Source organism: Salvelinus namaycush, chromosome 20 (genome assembly GCF_016432855.1).
Source record: "Salvelinus namaycush isolate Seneca chromosome 20, SaNama_1.0, whole genome shotgun sequence".
NCBI lineage: Eukaryota > Metazoa > Chordata > Actinopteri > Salmoniformes > Salmonidae > Salvelinus > Salvelinus namaycush.
Window position 1 is genome coordinate 18,780,823 of NC_052326.1, and position 18,076 is coordinate 18,798,898.

At 42.0% G+C, this 18,076-nt stretch overlaps 1 protein-coding gene and 1 long non-coding RNA gene across 4 annotated transcripts; one reads left to right on the top strand and one right to left on the bottom strand.

The window, feature by feature from the left end:
- Positions 1 to 864: 864 nt before the first annotated feature.
- On the bottom strand, positions 865 to 9,767 carry LOC120065106. 3 transcript variants are annotated; one of them, XR_005478641.1, is made up of 4 exons: positions 8,831 to 9,767; positions 2,864 to 2,930; positions 2,593 to 2,686; positions 865 to 2,404 (listed from the first exon to the last, which is right to left on the bottom strand). It is a non-coding gene; the product is annotated as an uncharacterized LOC120065106 (long non-coding RNA). The 3 variants fall into 3 exon arrangements; XR_005478640.1 differs by lacking the exon at positions 2,864 to 2,930 and having other exon boundaries at positions 9,623 to 9,767; XR_005478642.1 differs by lacking the exon at positions 2,864 to 2,930.
- A 261-nt stretch (positions 9,768 to 10,028) lies between these two features.
- LOC120065711 (THO complex subunit 7 homolog) lies at positions 10,029 to 16,227 on the top strand. The gene is made up of 8 exons (XM_039016790.1): positions 10,029 to 10,394; positions 10,817 to 10,937; positions 12,686 to 12,813; positions 12,956 to 13,042; positions 13,222 to 13,279; positions 13,408 to 13,474; positions 13,806 to 13,875; positions 16,021 to 16,227. The coding sequence occupies exons 1-8, from the start codon at positions 10,376 to 10,378 to the stop codon at positions 16,077 to 16,079; spliced, it is 609 nt and encodes a 202-aa protein (XP_038872718.1). The 5' UTR covers positions 10,029 to 10,375; the 3' UTR covers positions 16,080 to 16,227.
- The last annotated feature ends 1,849 nt before the right edge of the window (positions 16,228 to 18,076 follow it).

An 18,076-nucleotide genomic window follows, 5' to 3' on the forward strand; every position in this document is an offset into this window, starting at 1 on the left:
TTGTTTCATAACTTCATTGTGTAAACTGTTTGTTAGTGTATATCAATTCCCCATTACATATTTCACCAGTAGTACATTTACCGTTAATTCCTATAAATGTCTAATCTAAAATGTTTTACTTTGGTTACGGTCATTTATGTTAATGCCTTCAATATTATTATTTGTCAACCCCTTATCATTGTCGGAGTGGACACATTGTTTGCAGAGTGCACAACCTATGCTACACTTGTGAGAAACAAGTTTTATTTTATTCCATTTGTGAGTTTGTCAATTTAGTCATCTTTTGTTTGGAGCACTCCTGTCAAATGTTGAGTTAAGACGCACATGCATAGAAGTAGACCTATAGAAGTATATAGCCTCGTTATTGTTATTTTATTACTTTTAATGACATTTTTTACTTTAGTTTATTTAGTAAATATTTTCTTAACTATTTCTTGAACTGCATTGTTGGTTAAGGGCTTGTAAGTAAGCATTTCACGAGTATTCGGCTCATGTGACAAATCAACATTTATTTGATTATAGGCTACCTGGCCTGCACGTAAATGTAGACATATAAATGTACCCATTTGGGGATCTGATAGTATTTCTGATTGGCTTAACACACCATCACTAATGATCTGGGGAGCTCCTCAAAGGAATGTTTTCTTCACCTCAAACTGCAAGCAAACAAAAGTCTGTTTTTACATCCATTGAAAATTATTTGAAAAATCTTCCCAGTTCTCTCCCTTTCGATAACCACTCAGCGTGAAAGGGAAACATGTCATGCTCTGATGCAGTGGAAATGTCATAAAAGTGGCCTACCTGATTACTTCTTATCAGTGCTTGACTTGGACTTAAATAGGTTCCGGTACTCATTTTGGGTGCTGGTACTGTTTATATTTAGGTGCAGGAGCGCCACAATATTTTGGAGCTAATATTCTATAAGAGGAACAGGAGCTCAAGCAGTAGAACATTTGAGGTGCCAGTACACAGCTCCGGTGAGCTCTTGCCCAAGTCAAGCATGGCTTCTTATCCCTTGTGCAAATAGCCAAGCTTTGGGCTGGACCCAAAGTTAATAGTTGATACAATGTTTAAAGTTTGTTGCAAACAGCCCATGTGTAGCCAATGTGATTTACAGGATATTTATTTTTTATCAGGTTATTTTCTACATGCAGGTTGCAATGTTTTTATTTGTTGGCTTTATGTAGACTACTTTGACATAGTTGGCAATAGAAGTTACTTTTTAGGTTTATCATTTTCATTTGGATATAATTTTGAATAACCACATGACAATTATTTTGAGATATGAAGACTTAATTATAAATTAAATTGTTTCACGAAAATGTGCATATGAAAACCATAACTGGCATGTCGATCGGTAGAAATGGTCAAATAAATTTGCATTTCACATGAGAAAGGTTGACGACTCCTCGTGTAGCCAATTACCGGCAACTTCAGTAATGTAATGGCAGAATCTGCAAAAGCCAGGAGAATAGTTGGGTCAGGCTAGATTTTTTTCTCTCCTGGTTATCTAGATCTCTGGCGCCCTCGAGGCATTAGTCTTATTTCATCAAACCGTAAACTCAATGCATATACTTGATTTTATGAAAACACATAGGGTGTGTCTATATTTGGAAAAATACACGTTTAAAATGTTTGACCAATCGATTGGTCAAAAGAACAGACGACTTTCAGTCAACCAAGTTTTGTGTTGTTATTGGGGATTGCCCTAAAACACTGAGATTTAGAGCCCTGTTTGTTACAGTGACAATAATCTGGATTCATTTCCACTATAGCTGGGGGTGGGAGGGCCAAGAGACCTGAGGTGGCAGAATGAGTGCTCGGGATGGGGTGTAGGGTTTGAGCTGAATGTAGGGAGGGGCAGTTCCCCTTGCTGCTCCGTAGGCAAGCACCAGGTCTTGAAGTGGATCCATGCTTCGACTGGAAGCCAGTGGAGTGGGCGGAGGAGTGGGGTGAGATGGGACAACTTGGGAATGTTGAATAGCAGGCGTGCTGCGGCATTCTGGATAAGTTGCAAGGGTTTGATGGCACAAGCGGGGAGCCCAGCCAACAAAGAGTTGCAGTAGTCCAGACAGTAGATGACAAGTGTCTGGATAAGGACCTGCAATGCTTCCTGTGTGAGGAAAGTTCATACTCTATGAATGTTGTAGCATGAACCTACAGGAGCGAGTCACTACTTTGATGTTTGCAGAGAATGATCAGGTGTTTTCTAGGGTCACGCCAAGGATCTTGGCACACTGGGAGGGGGACACCGTGGAGTTGTCAACCGTGATGGAGAGGTCTTGGAGCGGGAAGACCTTCCCGGGAGGAAGAGCAGCTCCGTCTTGTTGAGGTTGAGCTTGAGGTGGTGGGCCGACATCCAAACTGAGATGTCTGCCAGGCACGTAGAGATTTGTGTTGCCACCTGGGTGTCAGAAGGGGGTAAGAAGACAATAAGTTGAGTGTCATCTGCATAGCAGTGATAGGAGAGATATCATTTGTGAGGATATGAAGGAGCCGAGTGACTTGGTGGATAGAGAAAAGAGGAACGGGCCTATAACCGAGCCCTGGTATGAGAGGACCTGGTGCAGACACAAATCCTCTCCACGTCACCTTGTAGGTGCGACCTGCCAATATGAGACGCCCAGCCTTGAGAAGGTGGAGAGGAGGATCTGATGGTTCACGGTGTCGAAGGCAGCGGATAGATCTAGGAAGACGAGAACAGAGAGTCAGCTATGTCAGAGTGTAGAGCCTCCATGACACAGAGGAGAGCGGTCTCCGTTGAGTGAGCCGTCTTGAAGTCTGACTGGTTAGCGTCAAGAAGATCGAGAGTGGTAGTCATAGACAGCACACTCAAGTGTTTTGGATAGAAAAGAAAAGATACCGGTCTGTAGTTTGATGTCAGAGGGGTCGAGTGTTGGTTTCTTGAGGAGGGGAGCGACTCTGACCATCTTCAAATCAGAGGGCACGCAGTCAGTGGTCAGGGATGAGTTGAAGTGAGGAATAATATAAATTATTATAATAATAAATGCTATTTAGCAGACGCTTTTATTCAAAGTGGCTTACAGTCGGGCGTGCATACATTTTACGTATGGGTTGTCCCGGGAATCAAACCCACTACCTGGCGTTACAAGCGCCATGCTCTACCAATTCAGCTACAAAGGACCATGGGAGGTCTCCAGAGATGATCTAGAGAAGGGAGGAGAGAAAACTATCAATGCGTTGGGTAGTTCTTTGGGAGTGGGACCAGTGGACTCAATAGGAGTCAATGAGAAGCGGATGTCTTCAACCTTCTTTTCAAAGTGGCTGACAAAGTCGTCCGCAGAGAGGGAGGAGGGACGGGAAGGAGGATTAGGAAGGAGGAGAAGTTGGAAAAGAGTTTCCTAGGGATAGAGGCAGAAGTGATAGAAAGTGGCTTTAGCAGCAGATACAGAGGAAGAGAAGGTAGATTAGAGGGAGTGGAAGAATGTTGTTTTCTTCCATTTTCGTTCAGCTGCACATACTAGTGAGGCCTGTACACATCCTTAAATCACAAACACAATATAGACCTAGGCTACATAATGACTTCAACTAGCCTAGGCCTACTAGGCTAAGCGTAGTAGAAGGGCTGGGCCATATATGAAATGTATATTTTAGCACAATGTTCCAAATGCCTGTATCACAAGAATATAGTTTCTCTTCATTTTTTAAATGAGCATTCTGTCTTTTTGGTCTCGTCTCCTTTGCTCCTTCTGTGCTGTGTGCACTTTCTCAGTTGCACACAGACACCAAGCCCCTCCCCCTGCCACTCACAACAACGAAAGAGAACTTCTTCCTCTCTGACAGCAAGCGGTTTAAACTCGGTATTTGCATTTGAGGGTTTGGTCCAACAGAATGGGTCATATGGACACCAAAACACATTGAGACATTATTTACTGTAATAGAGGAGAAGTTACCCTTTTTATGTCTCAACTCCCAAAAAGTAGAACAGAGAAGTCCCTACAAAAAACAAGCGTATCAATTAACATGATTGTGTAAAATGAATGCTCAGTTTCTGTCGCTGCTACCTGTACCGCTCAGCATTTTAGCCACAGAGTGTCAAGTGCTAGCTGTCTAGTCTGTTTTTTATAAATGTGCAATGAGCATAACATTGGAAACTTGTTCTCATTCTGACAAATATGCATCTTCTTAACCAGGTAGGCCACTTTACTTCAATATCTAAACAAAGGGAATAGGCTGTTGTTCAAACAGTTGGAGACAGACAGGAGGGTGTATTCATAACAGTTCAACCGTTCCACCTTGTTAGCAAGCAAATAGATCCAAGTTGGCTAGACATTAAATATAAAGATTAACTGGTTACTCACTAGCACGTGGGCTTGTTCTTGAGAGATTGTTTATGGGAGCTGTGTTCATTTTTTCTATAATGCCTGCTACAAGAAGTTGGTCATTACTAGTGGATGTGCATTATGCATGGTTCTGGTTACATTTGTTAAAAAAACTTTCATTTTCTTTGACAGATCAGTGATTATTGGAAAAAAGCAGGTTAGTGAGTCTTATGGATGTGGGAGGCTTATATTCAGTATAGGTATAATTTTAGATGCAGTGTATTGACCTTTAATCATGCAACAAAGCTTATTTCGAGAAACCAAACAATTTTTTTTTTTTAAGATATACATCATGAATTGTCCATATGTCTATAAAAAAAGTTTTTTAAATTATTTTTAAAAAAATTGATACAATTTTTAGGGCGTATCGCTAAGCCCTACATAGTAAGGAACATAGTGTAGGCTCCATTAGCAATGATAGGAGATACCTTACCTCATGGTTCTGTATGGCTCAGTTGGTAGAGCATTGCGCTTGCACCACCAGGGTTGTGTGATCAATTCCCGGGGCCACCCACATTTAAAATGTATGCACGCATAACTAAGACTCTTGATAAAAGCGTCCGCTAAATGGCATATATTATTATTAGAGGAGTTAAGCATAGTTCAATCAAAAGCCACATTTTCCAAATTGTACAACTAGCAAGTAGGCCTAATCACTTTGAAATCCGGAGCCAAAAAATGCCTAAGTTAGTTTGTGTATTTACTGGTTAGCTAGCATTAGCTGCATTAAGTCTACATGCAAATTAATAGTGAGAGTCACTTGGGTCGTTCCACCTCTAAAAGCACAAGAAAGAGGATTTGACACACACCATCTCAGATTGTTCTGAAATCATTTTGGTTATGAGAAACAGAAGATGAGCATTCATTCGATATTGTTTCGATTCAAATATAATTTGATCTCTAAGAAATTAACCTAATAGATTGCACCCAAATTGGCAATTTTAATTCATATGATTCATGTCATATTTAATAAATATCCAATTTGGACAAAACTTCTTTCAAAACAATGAGTTAGACATGAGCAATCCAAAGACATGTCAAAAGCCACCCAGGGACTCCCACACCCACAACGAGTATGTAGTATGACTTCTCTATGTCTGACAAGTAGTTGCGGCTCAGAGTACTGTTTCTTCATTCTATGTAATGTATTCTCAGTGAATTTGGTGATGTTTTTTCCCCCTTAGTCATTTAAGTTGTTCGTTTTATGTCCCATCCTACCTCCTGATGTTACTATGTCCTAACCACTAGATGGTGCTGCTTCCTTTAAGAAATACCCCCCTTCAAATGTTAAAGGGATATTTTTACCCTGTAAGCAGGCTATGGACAAGTTATGACAGCAACCCATGCTTTGGTTTTTAGCATTTGTGGCAGAAATCCAATGCAAGTCAATGGTACCTATATTAGTATTTTCACACTTTTTTTTCTCACCTTTATTTAACCAGGTAGGCTAGTTGACAACAAGTTCTCATTTACAACTGCGACCTGGCCAAGAATAAAGCAAAGCAGTTCGACACATACAACAACACAGAGTTACACATGGAATAAACAAACATACAGTCAATAATACAGTAGAAAAAAAGTCTATATACAGTGTGCGCAAATGAGGTAAGATAAGGGAGGTAAGGCAATAAATAGGTTATGGTGGCGAAGTAATTACAATATACCAATTAAACACTGGAGTGATTGATGTGCAGAATATGAATGTGCAAGTGGAGATACTGGGGGGCAAAGGAGCAAGATAAATAAATACAGTATGGGGATGAGGTAGTTGGATGGGTTATTTACAGATGGGCTATGTACAGGTGCAGTGATCTGTCAGCTGCTCTGACAGCAGGTGCTTAAAGCAAGTGAGAGAGATATGAGTCTCCAGCTTCAGTGATTTTTGCAGTTTGTTCCAGTCATTGGCAGCAGAGAACTGGAAGGAAAGGTGGCCAAAGGAGGAATTGGCTTTGGGGATGACTAGTGAGATATACCTGCTGGAGTGCGTGCTACGGGTGGGTGCTGCTATGGTGACCAGTGAGCTGAGATAAGGCGGGGCTTTACCTAGCAGAGACTTGTAGATGACCTGGAGCTAGTGGGTTTGGCAACGAGTATGAAGCGAGGGCCAGCCAACGAGAGCATACAGGTCGCAATGGTGGGTAGTATATGGGGCGTTGGTGACAAAACGGATGGCACTGTGATGGACTGCATCCAATTTGTTGAGTAGAGTGTTGGAGGCTATTTTGTAAATGACATCGCCGAAGCCGAGGATCGGTAGGATGGTCAGTTTTACGAGGGTATGTTTGGCAGCATGAGTGAAGGATGCTTTGTTGCGAAATAGGAAGCCAATTCTAGATTTAATTTTGGATGATTGGAGATGCTTAATATGAGTCTGGAAGGAGAGTTTACAGTCTAACCAGACACCTAGGTATTTGTAGTTGTCCACATATTCTAAGTCAGAACCGTCCAGAGTAGTGATGCTGGATGGGCGGGCAGGTGCGGGCAGCAATCGGTTGAAGAGCATGCATTTAGTTTTACTTGCATTTAAGAGCAGTTGGAGGCAACAGAAGGAGATTTGTATGGCATTGAAGCTCGTCTGGAGGTTAGTTAACACAATGTCCAAAGAAGGGCCAGAAGTATACAGAATGGTGTCGTCTGCGTAGAAGTGGATCAGAGAATCACCAGCAGCAAGAGTGACATCATTGATGTATACAGAGAAGTCGGCCCGAGAATTGAACACTGTGGCACCCCCATAGAGACTGCCAGAGGTCCAGACAACAGGCCCTCCGATTTGACACACTAAACTCTATCAGAGAAGTAGTTGGTGAACCAGGCGAGGCAGTCATTTGAGAAACGAATTGCTGTTTAGTCTGCTGATAAGAATGTGGCCAGGTCGATGATTACGGCTGCACAGTAATGCAGATCATATCTGCATTCATATCCAAATCATCCTAAAGTATCGAAAAAATGTATGTGGAACTCCATTATTTTACTTATAGATGGATATGAAGCCTGAAAATGCTAATATAGGTACCATTGACTTGCATTGGATTTAGGCCACAAATGCAAAAAAGTTAGCATTTGAAACAGTGGCCAGGTAAACAAATCCAAAGCATGGGTTGCTGTCATACCTTGTCCATAGACTGCATACAGAGTACGGAAACAAATATGTCATTTTGTAATTGGGGTCAACTATCCCTTTAACATTGAGGGGGAGGATTCTTTAAAAAAAGGAACAGCATCCTCTCGTGGTTCAGAACCTGGTAATATCAGGAGGTAGGATGGGACATAAGCCTAACAACTTCAATGACTAATTTCTCTGAACAGGGGGGAAAAAAACTATCTTCAAATTCACAGAGAATACATTACATAGAATGAAGAAACAATACTCCGAGCCGCAACTCTACACTACTTGTCAGCCAACTGACACTACATACTGGTTGTTGGGGTGGGGTTGGTGTGGGGTGTGGCAGTCCATGAGTGGCTTTTGACCATTTATTTGGATTCCTCATGTCTTACTCATTGGTAGAAAAAAGTTTGGCCCTAATAGGATGATAGGTACTATATTTATTCAATATTATATTCATCCTATAAAATTGCCAATTTGGGTGCAATCAATTAGCTTAATTTCTCAGATATCAAATAATATTTCAAGGGTCTCCCGAGTGCCACAGTGGTCTAAGGCACTGCATCACAATGCTAGCTGTGCCACTAGAGATCCTGGTTCGAGTCCAGGCTCTGTTGCAGCCAGCTGCAACCGGAACACCCATGGGGCGCCGCACAATTGGCCCAGCGTCGTCCAGGTTAGGGGAGGGTTTGGCCGGCCGGGATGTCTTTGTCCCATTGCACTCTAGCGACTCCTGTGGCAGGCTGGGCGCATGCACGCTGACAAGGTCACTAGTTGTATGGTGTTTCCGCCGACACATTGGTGCGGCTGGCTTCTGGGTTAAGCAGGTATTGTGTCAAGAAGCAGTGCAGCTTGGCTGGGTAGTGTTTCGGAGGACGCACGGCTCTCGACCTTCGCTTCTCCCGAGTCTGTACGGGACAAGACTGTAACTACCAATTGGATACCACGAAATTAGGGACAAAAAGGGATTAAAAAATATATATATATATCAACAAAATAACATTGCAGGAATGCTAATCTTATCTGTTTCTAACTACAGAAACGATTTCAGAACAATCTGAGATGGTGGGTGACATGGAGCGAAAACAATTACTAATCAAGAACATTAGCTATCTAGTAGGTCAAATGTATTATTTGAGTAAATTACATGTTTGTGTCAAAATAATGAAAAAAGATTTACAGCAACATTAACAAAAAATATTAAGCCTGTTTTACACAATGTCTTAAGGCTACTTTTGGTTTGGTTTGTCAGTTACACTAATCAAAAACCAACGCACACTAGAATCATGCAAATAACTGTCCATATGAACCACACAACATTGTGGCACATCGCATAATTTACACTCCATTGAGACAAGCTTAAAAGTAACATCATACTTACTCATGTTTAATAGTGGCTCATCGAGGGGAAAAAAGAAAAAATGACACTTGTCATCTGACAGCTGATGGTGGCATTGACATTGTACTGTGAAGTGCACATCCCTCAACGATTATGTTCACAAGTTCAACAATTTGTCTAATTACCCTACATTTGCACTAATTAATTAAAGTTAGCTGCTAAAATAAGGCACAAAAAAACGAGTTGGCCAAGTAGCCAATAGCTTGCCAGAAACAGAAGTTAAACACGTTAACTTCACATAGACATAACGTTAACTAGTTAGCTAAACAACATAGTTATATGGTAGCTAGGTATTAGTTGAACCAGTATCTGGGCAGAGGAGACGATGAACTCGTCATATTCATCGTCTCCTCTGCCCAGATACTGGTTCTGGTATTAGTATATTAGATACTAGTATTATATTAGTTAGGGACTGTACTTGCATCTCAGACTGACACCATGGGCAAATTGACAGTTGGCTAGCTAACGTTAGCTCTGGGAATGTTGGATTCCAGATTGCATCACTTAAAACCAAGTGAATAACATGACATAACTCATGACATAACTACAGATTCAAACACAAAATATATAATCTGACTGTGAAATTAGCTGTAAAAGATGCCCATCTCACCAAAATGTTGCTATATTTGCAATCAATCGAAGAGTGTCTAACATTAGCGCTAGCTCAAGTAAGCTTGCTAGCTAGCTAGCTGGCCATGTCTTCCAATGAAGCTGGCAAAAGCACAGCATAAGTAATTAACAGCCTTAATAGGAACATTATGTATTTGCACTTACAAGGGTCCTGGGCGTTGGGGGTGCAAATATGATGGCAGATAGGTGAAAATCTGTTGAATGTGGCAGATATTAAAGTAAGAAGATCGTGAAAAAAAGAACGAATGCAATGCTCACTGACTGTGGAGGTCTTTACCAGGTGCTTCCATGTCTGTTTACCAGAATGCATTCTGGGACGCAGACGTCACTTCACCAGCACGCACGCACGTCGCTGACCTGCCAGTACGCGGTTTCAAAGATCTGAAACTGGTGCCATTTTGTGTCTTGTCAAAGGGGCCAAGTAACAATTTTCAGCAAAATAAATGCACCGTAATGGTGAACGAAGAGGGCAGTTTCATGTGAGTCGCATGCTGTCACAATTAACACGAGGCCTTTTGACCAATCCGTGTCTTTTTTTTTTTATAAAGGTGGGGCATTTCCAGTAGCCATGTTTATTGGTGCCACAGAGTTTCCAATCTTGTCTTTGTTGGATCTTTCAAGACAACTGGGAACTCGAGGAAAAAACGAGGTCAAATCATGGCGCCAGTGATCTTCAGCTCTGAGCTCTAAGAAGATTTTCTGACTGGAATTCCGAGTTGGATGAACGTTCACATCTATTTTTCACAGTCGGAGTTCTTTTTTTAACGAGTTCCCAGTTGTCTTGAACGCACTGAAGTCGAAGATTTCCGAGTTCCCACGTCCGAGTTGTTTTAGCGCAGCATATTTCCTTGAACAAATAAAGTTTTATTCAAAGAAGAAACTGTTCGTGCTGGGCAAATGGGTGCTGTAACTGATGGTAATATCGTTAATTGTTTGATATTTCCCAATGTGTTGAAATTGGTTTCTTAATCATGAAGCAGCTACCTGTCTTAAACAGTTCTGCATCTTTGAAATGGACATTTTAATATTTTATTGAAGGCCTCAGCTACATTGTTTGGCTGGCTAACGTTCGCTAGTTACCGTTACATGTATTTGTTAGCTATGCAAGCTAATGAATCATTGTGTTCAGTATTTCATGAGTACGTGGTGATAGCGAAACACACGAGATATGTAGCGCCTAACTACATCATTTTGCATAAGTGTGCATGGCGGACCTTTTGAGTTTGTCATGAGCAACCAGTGTGAATGTAGTTTAGCAGCCATGAAGCTAAAGTTAGCTTGCAAAGGTTGTTGGTCTGGAGGTGGTCAATGTGCTCATTGCTAACTTCTCCATTACAGACGAAGTTATTCGAAAACGTCTTCTCATTGACGGAGATGGAGCTGGAGACGACAGACGTATCAATGTTCTGTTGAAGAGCTTTACCAAATGGTGCAATTCAACTGGGTCTCCTGAAGAAGGGTAAATGTGACTGCTTTGCCCTGCCCTGTGTGATAAGCCTACTAGCTAACGTTAGCTACCACCAATCATTGCTTTCAAGGAGAGGTTGATTTGACTGACAATGTATTTGTGTTTTATTTAACCTTTTGTTCTAACAGAGAAGACACATTGAGACCTAGGTCTCTTTTTCAAATGCACCCAGTATAATACAACACAAATATACACATGATATGGATGGGTGGATAGATGTAAAGCACAAATAGAACATCACAGATCACCAAGAAAACAGATCCCTCCACAAAAATAAGTCCCCAATCAGTACTTTAAATTGCCCTAACAGCACTAGAACATCAAGATGAAATGTCTTTTAGAATTTTGTTCCAGCAGTATGGGGCATTAACTTAAAGCAGATTTACCTAGCTCGGTGGAGAACCTAGGAACCTCGAGTTAACCAATCCTGTGAAGGGGTTCGGCAATTCTTTCCACACTTCAACAGCAAAGTTCGATAAGACGGATGTTTTTGAAGGAGGCCCTTGTAAACAAAAAGGAGTAATGTAGAGATCTACGGGTCTTTAGTGAAGTCCAGCCAACCGTTTGATGAATATTAAAACTGTCACCTGTAACCAAATAAAGGACTCTATGCTTCCATTCAGCCGCAAGAGTATAAGTGAGGTCGGCAACTGATTAGGCCTGGCACGCAGTCAGCTTTCAAATTCATCCAAAATGTGTTTGAAGGGTTTTATGTCATGTTTCTGTGCAGGCCAGTCAAGTTCTTCCACACCAATCTTGACAACCCATTTCGGTATGGACCTCGCTTTGTGCATGGGGGCGTTGTCATGCTGAAACAGGAGAGTGTCATCCCCAAACTGTTACCACAAAGTTGGAAGCACAGAATTGTCTAGAATGTCATTGTATGCTCTAGTGTTAAGATATTCCCTTCACTGGAACTAGGGGGCCTAGCCCAAACCATGAAAAACAGCTCCTGGCTATTATTGCGCCTCCACCTAACTTTTACAGGTGGCACTATGCATTGGGGCAGGCAGCGTTCTCCTGGTATACGCCTATCCCAGATTTGTCCGTCACACTGCCAGATTGTGAAGCATGATTCATCACTCCAAAGAACGCGTTTCCACTGCTCCAGAGTCCCATGGCGGCGAACTTTACACCACTCCAGCTTGTGTGTGGCTGCTCGGCCATGGAAACCCATTTCATGAAGCTGCCGACCAACAGTTATTTTGCTGTCGTTTCTTCCAGAGGCAGTTTGGAACGTGGTAGTGAGTCTTGCAACCGAGGACAGACTATTTTTACGCACTTCAGCACTCGGCGGTCCTGTTCTGTGAACTCGTGTGGCCTACCACTTCGCGGCTGCGCTGTTGTTGGTCCCAGAGCAACACTTCCACTTCACAGTAAAATCACTTACCGGGGTAGCTGTAGCAGGGCAGAAATTTGACGAACTGACTTGTTGGGATGGTGGCATCCTATGACAGTGCTACGTTGAAAGTCACTGAGCACTTCAGTAAGGCTGTTCTACTGCCAATGTTTGCCTATGGAGATTGTGTGCTCAATATTATACACCTGTAATCAATGGATGTGACCCAAATAGCCAAATCCATTAATTTGAAGGGGTGTCCACGTAGTTTTGTATATATATATATAGTATAGATTCATTTTTAACAGATTGACCAATGGTGTTTGACTTTCATTGAAGTTTACATCAACTTTTATGTAAACTATCTCAAAGTGAAATTGTAATGTATTCCTCTTTGCAGATTCACACAGTACCAGAGGATGTTGGGTACATTGGCACAATGTGAATTCTCAATGGGGAAGACCTTGCTGGTGTATGACATGAACCTCCGGGAAATGGAAAACTATGAGAAAATATACACAGACATTGGTGAGAGAAATAACACTGGCATCTCAGTCCTTTACACAAGGGTTCCGAACTTGTTCCTGGACCGAGTTTAGGCATCCCTGCATTACACTGTTCTACTGTCAGAACTTATAATCCTGTCATATTTGATTCTCTTTCTCTTCAGAACAAAACATCACGTCAGCACATGATAAAATATCAGAATGCAAAAAGGAGATCCAGAGGGCAAAGAGAATACGAAAGAATCGTCAAGGTGAGGTTAACCCGGGTTCACTTAAATATGTATTAAAGTGCAAGATGGCTATATACTTTTTGGGGAAATTATCTATTGTTTTTTAACTTGCACAATTTGATTAGTCTTGTCAGTACTTTAATACAGGAATCTGTTACTGGAGTAGACTTAAATGTTGCTGGTGTCCTTTAATTTGGCAGAGTATGATGCACTGGCAAAGGTCATCCAGCAACATCCAGATCGCCATGAAACACTGAAGTGAGTGTACTGCCTCTTTTTTCTACACGTTTTAATAGAGGCAGCCAACATGTACAGGTATACATGTACATGCCGATATTCATTTAGATTTTAAATGTGATCTTTTTTTTCATATTTTTTCACCACAGGCAGTTGGAGGCACTTGACAAAGAGCTCCAGCAGTTGTCTCACATCAAAGAGAATGTGGAAGATAAGGTAGGCCTGTTTCCTGTGTGTTTTATTTGACTATCTTATCGACTAATCTGTGCCCCCGCACATTGATTTTGTACCGGTACACCCTGTATATAGCCTTGTTAATGTTATTTTATTGTTGCTCTTTAACAAATAAATATTTGTTTTTTACTTCAGTTTATTTTAGTAAATACTTAACACTTATTTTTATTTAAACTGCATTGTTGGTTAAGCGCTTGTAAGTAAGCATTTCACTGTATGGTCTACACCTACTTTTCGGCGCATTTGACAAATAACATTTTATTTAATTATAGATTTGTATGGTGTCTTAATATATTGTCTGTTTGTCCCTCAGCTGGAGTTGAGGAAGAAACAGTTCCATGTGCTCCTCAGTACCATCCAGGAACTACAGCAGACACTGGAGAGTAAGTATGACTGTTGGCGTTGTGCTCTCCTATGGCAAGATGGGCTATGGGTATGCTGGACTGTGTGTCGGTCATTATACAAGGGGTGGGTCTGGTCCTGAATGTTAATTTGTTAACTGCATTCCAGCCGGTTTCTATTCCAAAAGTTACCACCAGCTAAATCGATGACGTCAAAATGCTATTTACTCTGTTCCATCTGACTGCGCAATCCACTGTCTCGACAGTCCAGCCATTCACTTTATAAACTCGCCACTTTAAATAGCATCTAGACCTTCTCACATTTTAGACTAACATTTAGTTTTCAACAGCGGATATTTCTATGAACCTTGCTGTCTGTCTCTGACATTTGCAACATTGTTTCAATATTCAAATTCGATCTCCAGATATCCCATAGTAATGAATGTGTCGGGATGAGGCAGGCAGGCAGCTTTTGTCAGCCAGTCGAATTCGCGAAGCATCATAATTTTTATGGCTGTTCGCTACCGGTCAAAAGTTTTTGAACACCTACTCATTCAAGGGTTTTTCTTTGTTTTTACTATTGTATACATTGTAGAGTAATGGTGAAAACAAACTATGAAATAACACATATGGAATCATGTAGTAACCAAAAAAGTGTTAAATAGATCAAAATATATTTTGAGATTCTTTAAATAGCCACCCTTTGCCTTGATGACAGCTTCACACACTCTTGGCATTCTCTCAACCAGCTTCACCTGGAATGCTTTTCCAACAGTCTTGAAGGAGTTCTCTCATGCTGAGCTCTTGTTGGCTGCTTTTCCTTCACTCTGCGGTCTGACTCATCCCAAACCATCTCAATTTGGTTGAGGTCGGGGGATTGTGGAGGCCAGGTCATCTGATGCAGCACTCCATCACTCTCCTTAGTAAAATAGCCCTAACACAGCCTGGAGGTGTGTTGGGTCATTGTCCTGTTGAAAAACAAATGATAGTCCCACTAATCACACACCAGATGGGATGGCGTATCGCTGTGGTAATCATTCTGGTTAAGTGTGCCTTGAATTCTAAATAAATCAGTGTCACCAGCAGAGCACCCCCACACCATAACACCTCCTCCATGCTTTACGGTGGGAAATACACATGCGGAGGTCATCCACCGGTCTAATGTCCATTGCTCGTGTTTCTTGGCCCAAGCAAGTCTCTTCTTATTGGTGTCCTTTAGTAGTTGTTTCTTTGTAGCAATTTGACCATGAAGGCCTGATTCTCCTCTGAACAGTTGATATTGAGATGCGTCTGTTACTTGAACTCTGAAGCATTTATTTGGGCTGCAATTTCTGAGGCTGGTGTCTCTAATGAACTTATCATCTGCAGCAGAGGTAACTGGGACTTCCATTCCTGTGGTGGGTCTCATGAGAGCTAGTTTCATCATAGCGCTTTATGTTTTTTGCAACTGCACTTGAAGAAACTTTCAAAGTTCTTGACATTTTCCGGATTGACTGACCTTAACAAGGCACACCTGTTAATTGATATACATTCCAGGTGACTACCTCATGAAGCTGGTTTAAAGAATGCCAAGAGTGTGCAAAGCTGTCATCAAGGCAAAGGGTGGCTATTGGAAGAATCTCAAATATATAATATATTTTGAATTGTTTTATCTTTTCTTGGTTACTAGATTCCATATGTGTTATTTCATAATTTTGATGTCTTCACTATTATTCTACAATGTAGAAAATAGTAAAAATAAAAACCTTTGAATGAGTAGGTGTTTTTACTTTTGACCGGTAGTTTTGTATGTATACACTATCAATAGAAAACAGGTCAAACGAAACGAAGTGCAGTTTGCGGTCTTTCCAGCTTCAGTTTGAAGATATTGTGTCAGCGGTGTTGTTGGCTAGCTCCTCTAAAGGAGTGTCTTGACGATTTGAGAATATTTTCTATGCCAGGCGAAATCATGCCACCATTAGCTCATTGTTATGGACGTTTCCAAATAAATGTCACCTAGAAAACAGCTTTAACAAATTAAAATGCCGCTACTTTGCGCTTCTGGCTGCACTTTTTGCCGTGACTTCGTCTCGGGCCTAACACCAGTACCAATATATCCTCCAAACACCGGCTTTTCAGGCATTATTACTTAAGTGATTGAGATCCACTACCCTTCTGTAATTCTGTTTATGGATTCTGTTTTCTCAGATGATGAAAAGTCAGAGAATGATGACACTCAGGAAAGCTCCATGGAGAATGGAGAATGAATTCATCTCGGCTGTCAATGTAATTTAGTTAGGTACAATGTTTGATAATACTTTTCATTTGAACAATGAAGTTTCACTTGTGTTGACATTTTGTTTTTATAATACCTGTAGGTATTTTTGCTGAATAAAGTTGTCAATTGCTCTTCCACATTCTCTCTCATTAGAATGTCAGTGGAGTTAGGGAGGTTTTATGAACAAGCTGTCACTGGGTGGGAGTGTAGCCAGGGGTTATTGTTTTCCTATATTCACCTTGGCACTAACATGACTTTGGTTTGAGGATCCTCTCACAAATGTGTGTGTGTGTGTGTATGTGTATATATATATACTGCTCAAAAAAATAAAGGGAACACTTAAACAACACAATGTAACTCCAAGTCAATCACACTTCTGTGAAATCAAACTGTCCACTTAGGAAGCAACACTGATTGACAATACATTTCACATGCTGTTGTGCAAATGGAATAGACAACAGGTGGAAATTATAGGCAATTAGCAAGACACCCCCAATAAAGGAGTGGTTCTGCAGGTGGTGACCACAGACCCCTTCTCAGTTCCTATGCTTCCTGGCTGATGTTTTGGTCACTTTTGAATGCTGGCGGTGCTTTCACTCTAGTGGTAGCATGAGACGGAGTCTACAACCCACACAAGTGGCTCAGGTAGTGCAGCTCATCCAGGATGGCACATCAATGCGAGCTGTGGCAAGAAGGTTTGCTGTGTCTGTCAGCGTAGTGTCCAGAGCATGGAGGTGCTACCAGGAGACAGGCCAGTACATCAGGAGATGTGGAGGAGAAGGTAGGAGGGCAACAACCCAGCAGCAGGACCGCCACCTCTGCCTTTGTGCAAGGAGGAGCAGGAGAAGCACTGCCAGACCCCTGCAAAATGACCTCCAGCAGGCCACGAATGTGCATGTGTCTGCTCAAACGGTCAGAAACGGACTCCATGAGGGTGGTATGAGGGCCCGACGTCCACAGGTGGGGGTTGTGCTTACAGCCCAACACCGTGCAGGACGTTTGGCATTTGCCAGAGAACACCAAGATTGGCAAATTCGCCACTGGCGCCCTGTGCTCTTCACAGATGAAAGCAGGTTCACACTGAGCACATGTGACAGACGTGACAGAGTCTGGAGACGCCGTGGAAAACGTTCTGCTGCCTGCAACATCCTCCAGCATGACCGGTTTGGCGGTGGATCAGTCATGGTGTGGGGTGGCATTTCTTTGGGGGGCCGCACAGCCCTCCATGTGCTCGCCAGAGGTAGCCTGACTGCCATTAGGTACCGAGATGAGATCCTCAGACCCCATGTGAGACCATATGCTGGTGCGGTTGGCCCTGGGTTCCTCCTAATGCAAGACAATGCTAGACCTCATGTGGCTGGAGTGTGTCAGCAGTTCCTGCAAGAGGAAGGCATTGATGCTATGGACTGGCCCGCCCGTTCCCCAGACCTGAATCCAATTGAGCACATCTGGGACATCATGCCTCGCTCCATCCACCAACGCCACGTTGCACCACAGTCTGTCCAGGAGTTGGCGGATGCTTTAGTCCAGGTCTGGGAGGAGATCCCTCAGGAGACCATCCGCCACCTCATCAGGAGCATGCCCAGGCGTTGTAGGGAGGTCATACAGGCACGTGGAGGCCACACACACTACTGAGCCTCATTTTGACTTGTTTTAAGGACATTACATCAAAGTTGGATCAGCCTGTAGTGTGGTTTTCCACTTTAATTTTGAGTGTGACTCCAAATCCAGACCTCCATGGGTTGATAAATTTGATTTCCATTGATAACTTTTGTGTGATTTTGTTGTCAGCACATTCAACTATGTAAAGAAAAAAGTATTTAATAAGAATATTTCATTCATTCAGATCTAGGATGTGTTATTTTAGTGTTCCCTTCATTTTTTTGAGCAGTGTATAGACAGTCTGTGGTGCAATGTGGCGTTGGTGGATGGAGCAAGACATGATGTCCCAGATGTGCTCAATTGGTTTCAGGTCTGGGGAACGGG

Bases quoted from the DNA above. Each gene is read 5' to 3' on its own strand.
- LOC120065711 (XM_039016790.1), top strand. The intron at 13,475-13,805 runs GTAGGCCTGTTT...TTTGTCCCTCAG, and splicing joins AAGAGAATGTGGAAGATAAG to CTGGAGTTGAGGAAGAAACA. The intron at 13,876-16,020 runs GTAAGTATGACT...CTGTTTTCTCAG, and splicing joins ACTACAGCAGACACTGGAGA to ATGATGAAAAGTCAGAGAAT.